Source organism: Squalius cephalus (assembly GCF_949319135.1).
Source record: "Squalius cephalus genome assembly, chromosome: 10".
NCBI lineage: Eukaryota > Metazoa > Chordata > Actinopteri > Cypriniformes > Leuciscidae > Squalius > Squalius cephalus.
In genome coordinates, this window is record NC_137131.1 from 44,278,348 (window position 1) to 44,290,847 (window position 12,500).

The window sequence follows — 12,500 nt, forward strand, 5'->3', positions numbered from 1 at the left end:
GGTTCTGATGCGTGTGTGTGTGTGTGGTTCTGATGCGTGAGTGTGTGTGTGTGTGTGTGGTTCTGATGCGTGTGTGTGTGTGGTTCTGATGCGTGTGTGTGTGTGTGTTTCTGATGCGTGTGTGTGTGTGTGGTTCTGATGCGTGTGTGTGTGTGTGTGTGGTTCTGATGCGTGTGTGTGTGTGTGTGTGTGGTTCTGATGCGTGTGTGTGTGTGTGTGTGTGTGTGGTTCTGATGCGTGTGTGTGTGTGTGGTTCTGATGCGTGTGTGTGGTTCTGATGCGCGTGTGTATGTGTGTGTGTGTGTGTGTGTGTGTGTGAGATGCTGTGGTTCTGATGTGTGTGTGTGGTTCTGATGTGTGAGTGTGTGTGTGTGTGTGTGTGTGTGTGTGGTTCTGATGCGCGTGTGTGGTTCTGATGCGCGTGTGTATGTGTGTGTGTGTGTGTGTGTGAGATGCTGTGGTTCTGATGCGTGTGTGTGTGTGTGCAGGTACGAGTGGCAGGGGAAGATCGAGGAAGACACTGAAGTTCTGATGGTGAGTTTAAATGCTGATTTGATCAATAACATGTATAATGTTCTGCTCCGTATCTCCATCTTTATTAATGTTTTATGTTCATTAAAGCATAATTCAGTTTTGGCCCGTTTTAAATCTCTATAAGAGCGGCTGAGCGCAGATCCAGACAGAAGAACATCGACACATGTAGAAATGATGAGGACTCCCAGAGCTTATACACAGTATATCACAGATATGCACATTACAGTCAGGAGGATTTTACTGGTAAAGTGAGAAAAATTGCATTTTTAAAATCTCAGTTCAGAATTTTTAAGATATAAATTCGCAATTGCGAGACAAAAAAATCAGAAACGCAATTTTATATATTTTTTTTCTCTGAATTGCAATTTTTGTCTCACAATTCTGACCTTTTTTTTATATAAACTCACAATTGCAAGTTATAAAATTCTAATTACATTGTATAAACTTCAAATTCTTTTCAAGAAATCGCAATTAGCTTATTATTCTTCTACTCCGTGGCGTAAACCAGCGTGGGTTAGGGTTAGGGTTAGGGTTAGGGTTAGGGTTAGGGTTAGCCCGTCTGCACTTCAGCTGGCATCTTTAGACAGAATAATGCACTCTAATGAGGAGAAAACCCTAAATATACAGTAACACAATAGTAATGAACAATAACATTGCATTCATTCACACCTCGTCATGTACAGTAATGTGTGTTTTCAGAGGTGGTTTTGACACATGCATGTAATATCTGATAACTCCAGTTTTCTGTACGTTTGTTTCAGATGATTAAGACGAGGAGTTCGAAGATCCCTGCTCTTGCTGAATATGTCCGGTACCCACGACACGTCAAGCTACACAATACACTTCCCAGAATTTCTCAGTATAGATAACCGCAGTCGGTTTGGCATTGGAAGTTTGTGTGCCTCAGACATGCGCTCCAGCTTTCATCTATAAATACTCCAGCGCAGTGCTGAATAAATAACGTGTGTGTGCAGGTCGAATCACCCGTATGAAGTGGCGGAGGTCATCAGCTTGCCCATCGATCAGGGGAACCCGCCGTACCTCAAGTGGATCGGAGACGTCGTGCCGGAATGAGCAGCGCTTCCTCGTTTCCCAGAAACCGTCTGGGATTCAAGCTTATGTTGACTGCTGTCTTTCCCTCCACACATCTTACATCGCAACAGCAGGAAGTGATTAAAGACTGAACCGTTTGTTGTTAATTAGCAGTCTGATCTGTACTAAAATATCATAATCAGAAAAACGCATGTGTTTGTGTCTTATTATTTACATTAGTGTGCCATATGAAGATTACAGAGTGTGTTTCATCTGTCAGCCTGTACTTTGATGCAAATGGTTTTGTTTAACACACGACTAATGAGCGGAGATTAATTATTGATTAGGAGGAGTGTAAAGGCTTTTATTCTGTGAGCAGAACGTCATTTATACCACAGAAATGACACCACGATCAATCACAATCAAGTATTCCAGACGAGTAATAATGCACAATAGCTTTTAATGTAAGATGCATCACTGGATTCCCTAAAATGTCAGTAAACACACACACACACACACACACACACACACACACACACACACACACATGCAGTGACCACTGCCGTTTCTGCCCTTCAGATGAAGAACAGAGAATATGTGGATCTGAGTCCTGATCGTCAGTCCAACACTGTTCTTGATGTGATTATGCAGCTGATTCAGTAAAATGCACCCAAATGAAAGCCTTCATGTGAACACCATAATCCATCCGGCTGAGCTTGATCTGAAGCACATCTCCATCCGACTGAAGGTGTAGATCTGAAATAATCCCATCCGCAGGGAAGAATTACGCATGTAAACACTTGAATCCGACTATTTTCTCAGTTCAAATATACATGTGCAGTGTTGAGTTTTACGTCTTTAGAATGTGTGTGTTTATTTACATCTCGTCTTATGAACTCTTTATTAAGAAAGCGTGATAATATTAGGAAATATTTGCTTAGCTTTTTTTTTAGATACTGTTCAAAAGTTTGGGGTTCTGAAAGTCTCACCAAGACTGCATTTATTTGATCAAAGATACAGTAAAACAGTGAAATATTACTCCAGTGTGAATCATCTGTTGTCTATGTGAATATATAGTAAAGTATAATTTATTCCTGTGATCAAAGCTGGATTTTCAGCATCATTACTCCAGTCTTCAGTGTCACATGATCCTTCAGAAATCACTCTAATATGAGGATTTGATGCTCAAGAAACATTTATGATTATTATCAAGCTTCAGATTTTTGTTTGATTTTATTTTTCAGGATTCTATGATGAACAGAAAGCTCAAAAGAACATCATTTATTTAAAATAGAATCTTTTATAACATTATAAGTGTCTTTACTGTCACTTTTGATCTATTTAATGCATCCATACTGAATAAAAGTAGCTAAATAATTTCTTTAACAAAAAGAAAACCTACTGACCCCAAAATTGTCAGTTATATCCTACATTAACGCGATGTCTCTCTCTGGTTGGAACACGGCACCTGACGCACATGCGCAGAAGGTTTGTTCGGAATACGTGAAATGTATGTAATTTGTGAATCGGATTGTTTTGAACAGAACATTTAGAATCTGAAATCAGAGTGAGGAAAATTAGTGCATGTAAACATACTGATATTTTCCAGTTTCCTGCTGGACGTTACACGTGATCTAAATAAAGAATACGAGCAAAGGCCGTGTTTTCTTGGCAGTGTTGAACGGACACTGGCGTTTACATGCAACCAAATAATCTATTAGTAATCGGACTGACGGCTCAATCGGACTGAAAGCCTTCATGTTACACCTTACTCGATCCGATTGAAGTTTCGATCGAAGTTTATTCCTTTTCAAGTTTATTTTATTCCATTAAATGTCGATCGGATTGAAAGGAGTGGTTTATTCCTTTTCTAATCCAATCGAGAGATTATGTAAACATTTCATCGGATTGAAAACCGAAACTGAAGGACTGCGCATGTGCACTGACGTTGATAGCGTCATGACGTGACGGGCATTTTTACTGCGTGATAAATATAAGAGCACGGCACAACGGTTCATATGCTCACTGTCTCCAAATTATGACCAGGATAAATATTAAGTCTGCTGTTTAAAACAAATAAAGAACCAATGTAGTAGAATAGCTGCGTGCAGTGTGCGCATGTCAAAAACTCAATTCCGATTTGAATCTTGTGTTTGTAAACGCGTATATCAACCCGATCACATGTTTAGCGTTCATGTAAACACTATGTTCGGATTCATCAATCGGAATGAATTCAGTCCGATTGAAACAAAAGTTGTGCATGTAAACGTAGCCAGTGTTGCTCACAAGCAGCTGATCTCCAGGACCGAGCGTTTGTCCTTGCTGTTCTCCGACAGATGTGATATCCGCGCTCCGCTGTTCTCGTGTGTCGAGCTAACGGATCGCTCCACGTCCGCTTTCCCAGTGTTTTCCTCGTTGCATCCGTTCCGGAGTTCGCTCTCCTCGTTCTCTTCGACGTCGATCACCTTCAGTTGCTCCTTCAGGTCCAGTTCTCTTCGAATCTCCTCGAGCGGTAGCGCAACCAATCCCGTTCCCGGTTGCTGATCGTGATTTTCCACACGTCTGGACGATCGGCACAAGGCTTTCCGGAATCCTCTTTTGAAGTTATCCGACAAGACGCCATACAGAATGGGATTTGCGCAACTGTTAGCGTAGGAAAGAACCACGACGAAGTAATACAGGCCTCTGAACTCTCCCGGGAGAAGCACCAGCAGGTTCACGATGTTTAACACGTAAAACGGCAGCCAGCAGAACACAAACACGGCTACGACGATCACAACCATGCGCGTGATTTTGCGCTCAGACTTTCTGCGGCGGATCGACGTAGCGCGAACTTTTCGTCCGGAGCTGCGCACTTTCACAACGATCAGCAGATAACACAAGCAGATTACCGTTAGCGGGCCGAAAAACCCGACAGTCGAAGTGTAGATTATAAACGCCGCTTTCCAAACTTCCGCCGGCTCCGGCCACACGATGCTACAATTCCCGTCGTCCTTCAAAACGCCGGCGAAAACCACAACCGGAAGAACCACCACGAAAGACACGGCCCATACGGTCGCGTTCACAGTCTTAGCCACACGAGGCTGGCGCCACCTAGAGCACTGGAGCGGATGCACTACAGCAAGATATCGGTCGATGCTCATCACCGTCAGGCAGAAGATGCTAGTAAACTGGTTAATGGCGTCCACCGTCATGACCAGACGACACATTAGCGATCCGAAGGGCCACGAGAGCAGGCCGTTCTGCACGGCGAGAAACGGTAAACCCAGCATGAAGAGTTCGTCTGCGATGGCCAGATTGAGAATGTAAATATTCGTCACTGACTCCGCCTGGGAATATCGCAGAACGATGTGGATGACGAGAGTGTTTCCGATCAGGCCGACGACACACACCGTGATGTAGATTAGCGGGATGAGGATCCCGGCGACTCCCGGGCCGTAATACACTGATCCGCTGTCGGTCCAGTTCTCACTCGGAGAGAGAAACGGAGAGGACGAGTTAATCCACAATTCTGCTTCTGTTGTGGAGGGATGTGATGTTATTCGATGAACCTCCATCGTTGTAAAAGAGCGAATGACTCTCAACAGCTGTCCATCTGATCTATGAGTGAGAGAGAATATTGGTTATTGAGTGTGAAAAGTCCCCCTGTACTCAATCATTTTATCCCTTAAAACTCATCTTTGATCACCAAAATGACATATTTAAGAGTTTTTTCCTTGGAAAAAAATTCTTCATGCCTTAAAATATCTTGAATGTAACTCGACACCATTGCCTCATTTAGTATGCGCGGTTCTATCAATATGCAAATGAGCCCCGCCTCCACTCACTCACTCTCTCAGAGATCCACTGGTTGACGATCACACGTTGATCTGATTGGTTACAAGGTAGTTTGTGACGTCAGAAACACCAGCGATTTCAAAGTGTGTTTTTGAGACTGTCTTTGGTTCACTGCAGTTTTAAGGAGAAATACTCAGCAATGCTGTCGACTTATGAACTTACACATGCTTTGTCTTAAAGCGTATTAAAAACACCACATAGACACATAAACAACATTAAAAGCTGGATTTTCACCACAGGGGATTTAAAAATATCAGTAAACAATCATTAAACTGTACGCTTGCAAAATATGCATATTAGTACCTACATATTACCTAAAGTGCACATATTAGTGCCAGGGCCGGATTAACAATTTCCTGTGCCCTGGGCAACAAGACTCAAGGCCCCCCGTAGTTAGGGGGGTTCGGGGGCATGCTCCCCCGAGAAAATTTGGATTTCTCTGACCTACATATGTGCAATTTAGGACTTTTGAAGGCCAAAAAATTATACGAAATAGGCTAGCTTTAAAACCTTGTCATTAGATTATTTGTCAATACCTGCTCTCTCCTCATCTTCATATTTCTTATTCTCTCAGTATTCTTATCCTGGCCTATTTCTACCTCTCCTAAAGCTGAACTTTGACTGATAGTCTTTTCATTTTCGTCTGTGTCAGAGCCTATAGGCTCAACTGATATTTATACGTTTTATGAATCATTTTCTTAGACATGTTAATTTACTCAAGGCTACCAGGAAAGTGTAGCCTAAGTCAGTATTGCCATTAGGAACCTTCTGCAAGCTTTGGGATTTGAAAACGTCTGTTTTTAAATGTTAAAAGTAATTTTAAATAATACAAATTATAGACTACGTTTAACGCAGTTGGTGGAATTGGCAGACGTTCCCTTAAGCATCGTGCGCTGTGGAAACGCGTCAAAGCATTCTCAGGTATAATTATGCAGCATTAATGCATGAATGATTTTGAACGAATATTTCATCATGTCGATATACAATGGTCACATAATGTTAAAACTAATCTTGCTATTGATATCTTTGTTAGACTACCGACCCTATAGAACAAATGTCCGGCTAATATCGAACCTGAAACGAACTTTACCGCGCTCAACCAGCGGGAGTGCATTTCACGAATTAGTAATCGCTGGTGTTCAGCGGGGAGGGAGGAAAGACTGCGTGAATCCGCGTAGATGCAGTTTATGCAGTGAAGACTGTAAAGAGTTTGATAACTTTATTAAATTTCTGTGTATTTCCTACCTGTCAGGGCCCCCTAGATGTCATGGGCCCCTGGGCAAGTGCCAAGTTGCCCTAATGGTTAATCCGGCCCTGATTAGTGCCAAGCTTTTGTACCACTTTGTACCAGTTATCTGGTTCTCGAAACGTTAGCAAAAAAACAAAGTTTGTGGAAGTTTGTCTGACTTTTTTTTAATGTAACTTCAAAAGTAACGTTCCATAATGTTTGAAGAATGATACAATGTAATGTTCCTTTTAACATTTATTTAATCAAGATTGTTTTACTGAAACATTTAAAAAACTGGCCGTTTTGAATGATAACTCAATCATAGATATGTATACATACACAAAATCATGTGCTGAAGTCTATTTCATATAGATATTCATGCGTCTAACTACAGTTGCAGACACTCAGGCCCTGTTTACAGCTGGTGTTTTAATCCGTCTCTTTTGTCCACTTTCACCCACTTCTGTCCTGATTTCTTCGAGAGGAGGGTCTTTGCGTGGTTAAATGTAAACATACGTAAACATACGGAGAGCATCAGCTTTAGTTTCTGCTCTGACAGACACAAGACCCGCCGAACGCTGTGAGTGTGTGTTAGAAATCAGGAATGGTAAGAGAACATTGTGCTTGGAACGTTTTTCATCTTCAAACCAAACTTGGGTCTCCAGACAACAAAGTTTAGATCCCTTCTGTCTAGCAAGCTTCCATAATGTCCACGCATTAGATCAGTAGTCGGAGAGCAGACGGACTTTAGTGGCTGTTCGATCACATGAGCGTTTACAATACGAAAGCAATCCGGTCTAATGTGTTTCAACTCCCTCTGGAAGTGTAGAAAGTGAACAAGTTCGAAGCGTTTTAGACCCCGTTTACAGCTGTATTTACCGTCGTGCACTTGTGATCCGATCCACCAAAACGCTTCGTACAGTGTTTTTCCACTGCGTACACACATTTTCAAAACTGTGGCTTTTTTGTTTTTGTTTTTTTACTTTACACACAAATCCAAGAATTGCACACACAAAATGCAAAATGCCTCACATGTCTTGCAAAATGAAGCATTGCATTCAAAATATCACAAACATTTGTCTTATGTTGCAACCCTGTATACAATGCCTCATTCATTCATATACATACAGTTATTTAAAACCTAAAGCGAGAATTAATGTATGGTTTTGCAGATTTGGTGTGTGGTTCTGGTGTTTAAGTGTCAGGTTTCAGAAATTGTGTGACAAGTAAGGATTTTGTGAGTAAGCAGTTAAAAAAAACTGTAAAACATGGTGTAAACAAGGCCTCAGTCGATTTAATCACGGCTTTGACTGTTCCAATATGGCGGACGGCTTACGTATTGCGGCCCATTGAAACGGCCGCTAAATTGGAATCTATGAATATATATCTATGACCTTAATGGGAACTAAGGAAAGCAGAACATTCTTAGAACACATTTTTGTTAGCTGGGTGAGTGAATAACTCCTTTAATACAGCAATACAGTAAAACACAAGACTTAAATGTTTCCTGTCATCTTAATGGTGGTTGTAAATAATGACTGAATTGAGCGCAGCGGCACAGAAGCACGTCTTCGGTACGTGATCTCGCGTTTCTGGACCCCGACCGGGTCTCAACGAGCGTCGGGGTGATTAAAGAAAGGCCTGTGATTATGGTTGATGTTCTGTCAGGTACCATTTGGTGACGTTTACTCACCGTCTCTTATAACACCGGATAATTATCGGCGGCAGCGGCGCAGACGGACGTGTCTCGAGGTGAAAACACTCCATTAGGAGCTCAGGAAGAAAACACAGGCTTTTTGTATTGTCAGAGATTTAATATAGGCTATATCAAGTCTAGATGTCTGATTGTCATCCTCTGACTGAGCGACACCAATGATGAGCATCTGGACGCTGAAATCAAAGGCACTGCATCATTATTTTGCCTCATGTTCTGGTCTATTGCGATGCTGCAGCTTTTGGAGACGCTCTCAAACAGACTTGCCACAAAAATATAATAAATCATGAGCACTTTGATCAGTCATTTTATGATTTGCTCACTGCTGGCTGGTATCAATGCATATTTATGTGATAATATAACTGTATTGTGAACTGTAGGGTGAGTCGAGACACACTTAAACAAAGTAAAATAAGTCAATTTTGAAAGTCCATGCCCAAAGTACAGACAAACATTTGAGAAACATCATGTGAACATAAATCACAGATTGCATAAGGACTGATGATTGTGTGTTTGTGTGGATCTCTCATGCGTCAGACTGTTTTCCTCTTTCCGCAGGTAAAAGTCACCGAGCTTCACCTCTTCCATCCATTACGGTCTGAACGCTCTTTCTATAATTCACTCCTGAGTTCTGTGCATTATTATCTTTACTGACATTTACCACCAAAAAGAGATGCAGAGACGCCTCGTTTGATGATGCGGTTTAGGTTTTTAATGCACACACACACACACACACACACACACAGAGTTCAATATGGGCTCAGCTCTTCGTTGCCTGGGCAGCGTCTGAAAGACCATAAAAGAATAAAGGACAAAAGAAAACACTCTCTCTCACACACACACACTCACACACACACACACACACACACACACACACACTCACACACACACACACACACACACACACACACACACACACACACACACACACACACACACACAGGCTGAGGAATGTGTGTGAGAGAGATTAGACCCGTTCATTATCTGAGCACAATGACTGTCAGTAAAACAGTTAAAGACTAAAGAGAGCAGAAGGCTTTAGTGCTGCATTAGCAGGTGTGTGTGTGTGTGTGTGTGTGTGTGTGTGTTTCAGAGGGGGTTATGCTGATTCTGTGCTGGTCAAGATATTCTACAATGATGTCTTCCACCACAAACGTTCATGTTTTACTGTGCGTGTCCATCAGACGCTCTCGTCCTGCACACTAGCATTCAAGAGTTTGAGGTCAGTAAGAATTTTAAAAGAAATTATTGCTTTTATTCAGCAATAATTCTTGTATTAAACTGATGAAAAGACATTTATAATGTTACAAAAATGCTCTCTCTCTCTCTCTCACACACACACACACACACACACAGTGATTTTGTCACCCAAACTCAGTCCAAATATTTGCATTACATTTTGAAATTGTCATTTTTTATGTTCTCTTGTTTATGTTAAACAAGTATTTGAATTTGATGAACGTCCAACTGAAATGTTTCAGAAAAACACACCATGAATGATATAAATAATGTTTTTGTGCTAATGTTTTGATTATTAAGATTATTATAGACCAGAGAACTTTGAACGAAGAACGTTTGATCGTAACTTAGAGAAAACCTTGACGTTCTGTTACTTGTTTGCTGGGAATGTCTTGGATCGAGATTAAATCACTGTTGAATTTTGTCTTAGTTTTGAAAATCAAATCAATGTTGATTTTTTAACCGGGTGAAATAAATTTCCACATTGATTTATAAGTATTTTCATAACCTTTTAGGTTAACATTTAGCATTAACATTAAACTGACATAATTGGGAGCATATTTCAGTGTTGGTGTCCGTGCTAAAACACAAGAAGACATCAACACTGACTCGATTTACGGTCTTAATTCGTGTTCCTGCTCGTATTGTTGAATCAATAATTCATCAGTGACGTTATTCTACAGAAATAAATGTCTTTATAATCTTGCGCTCCCCCTCAGAAACGACTTTCCTTCTGCTGAAATCATCAATCACTCTTATTGATCAACCACCTTTACACAATTAATCATGGGGAAAATCCCAGAAGTCCCATTTATTCTCATTTAATATTCTGATTTATTCAGAAATGCGTCACATTACAGAAGAAAAATGGCCAAATGTTGATATAGCGTTCGATCAGTGTCATCTGGTCTTTAATAACGTTCTCAAAACGTTAGAACAAAAACATTATTTATACATCGTTCATGGAACGTTTTTCCGAGACGTTTTAGTTGGACGTTCATCTAATGTTTTTAAAGGGGTGGTTGATTATGATTTGACTTTTCTAACTTTAGTTAGTGTGTAATGTTGCTGTTTGATCATAAACAACATCTGCAAAGTTACAACGCTCAAAGTTCAAAGCAAAGGGAGATATTTGCTTTAAAGAAATCGCTTTTTAAGGACTACAACAAACGGCTGGTAGAGACTACACAAGCTTCCTCCCGGGTTAGTGACATCACCAACCCTAGAATTTACATAAACCCCGCCTCCGGGAACACGATTTATAGATTATCAAGACAGAATATGCTAATCAATGACTAGAAGATAACTACACATCAGCTTCATAAATTCATCTTTGTCCGACTCCGTTTTGAACATAAAAAAAGCTCTTGAAGCTCCGCCCCCTGTGCCAGGAGCAGAAGCTCATTTGCATTTAAAGGGACACACACACAAAACGGTGTGTTTTTGCTCACCCTCAAAAAGTGACGATTTTAACATGCTATATAAAAATATCTGTGGGGTATTTAGAGCTGAAACTTCACACACACACTCTGGGGACATCAGAGACTTATTTTACATCTTGTGATAAGAGCATTATACCACCCCTTTAAAATTTTACTGACTGTTTCAGAGAAAATTCAAATGTAACGGATGGAATGTAACAAAAAAAATGAAATGTTCCACTAGGTAAATGTTCATATAACCAAAAACAACATTTTAAAAGTGTTTTTCATGGATGTTTTGAACATTCAGAGAACATATAAAAGTAACGGATGGAATGTAACCAAAAAAAAAAAGTTTTCATAACTTAAAGGCACAATTTTTCGCCACTATAGAGATCGATATTTAAAACAAAGGCGTAGGTGATTTCGGCTCAAGAGCAGTGGAGCTTTTATTATTATGTGTTTAGATATATTTGAGTGTGTTGAAAGTTCTGTTATAATGCTACTCATTGTAAAACATGGTAAATCAAGAAAACGAGATTTAAACAAAAAGACTGTGTTGAGCTGTTTAACAATGACTCGTTTTCTGTCGATGAATGTAGCCAAACAGTTGCTCACCTGTCTAATAAAACACAAAATATATTAAATCGTCTTTGGTGTTTCCATGGTTTCTAGAAAATAAAACTTTCTTTTGCTTTTTATTCAAAATAAAATTTCCGACGGAAATCGGGGGTAATGCGGGTATGATGTCATTGATGCGGGTATGATGTCATTGATAGTCGACGCACGGTCCTTGTCGTGGTCAAAATTGCGTATTTCTCTGGATTAAAACATTCTAGGAAACATTTGGGAGAATGTAAAAAATATATAACAGTGCTCTAATGGTTTTTGGATATTTTGATCCAACAATCTTACATAGTGTGCCTTTAATGCTCGTATAAAAAATGTTTTTAAAATCTTGTTTTGAGGGATGTTTTGAACATTCAGAGAATTTACAAAAGTAACAGATGGAATGTAACCACCACTCCCCCCCCCCCCCCCCCCCCCCCCCCCCCCCCCCCCATAACTTAATGGGAATGTTAGCAAAACGTTCCTAACACGGTTTTTATTGCTGAACTGAATGGAGTTTGAGGGACCAGAACTGAACACCGAAGCCACCCGTCGAGATCAGCGGCTCATCAGTGTTTGCGGATCGCAGTTTTATTGCAGCTCTTCGTCCTCCATCGCTCACAGCGGATCGAGCGCCGGCAGTGTGAACAGCTGTGCAGGTTAATGTGGATTAATGGCACCTCTGGGAACAAAAGATCCTGCCATTTTGATCTCACTCAGTCTGATGCCATTGAAAAACCTTTTCACCCAAACCACAAACAGCTGCACGGCACGCCAGCGCATTCAAACCGGTGCAATTAATGAGCATTCATCGCACATAAAACATTTCATCTCCGTGTGGGAATTAAGTGCATCTATCTATAGTGGATATGCTGACTCTAAATTC

General features: G+C 40.6%; 2 protein-coding genes across 4 annotated transcripts in view; one reads left to right on the forward strand and one right to left on the reverse strand.

Annotated features, from left to right (window-relative positions):
- The window catches only part of LOC307165440 (protein CutA homolog), an 18,673-nt gene extending 16,899 nt beyond the window's left edge, over positions 1 to 1,774 (forward strand). For 2 of the 3 annotated variants that reach the window (XM_079883050.1, XM_079883052.1), the window contains 3 exons: positions 489 to 534; positions 1,296 to 1,345; positions 1,509 to 1,774. In XM_079883050.1, the coding sequence (XP_079739176.1) occupies positions 489 to 534; positions 1,296 to 1,345; positions 1,509 to 1,608 (196 nt within the window). In that variant the 3' untranslated portion in view covers positions 1,609 to 1,774. Of the gene's footprint in view, positions 1 to 488; positions 535 to 1,295; positions 1,427 to 1,508 lie in introns of all 3 variants that reach the window. The other variant, XM_079883051.1, reaches the window with a different exon arrangement.
- Positions 1,775 to 3,848: 2,074 nt separating this feature from the next.
- LOC307166222 (somatostatin receptor 3) overlaps positions 3,849 to 12,500 on the reverse strand; it is a gene marked incomplete at both ends in the record, with an annotated part of 20,928 nt that continues 12,276 nt past the window's right edge. Inside the window, one exon of the mRNA XM_079884437.1 lies at positions 3,849 to 5,166. Coding sequence (XP_079740563.1) covers positions 3,849 to 5,166 — 1,318 coding nt within the window. The remainder of the gene's footprint in view (positions 5,167 to 12,500) is intronic.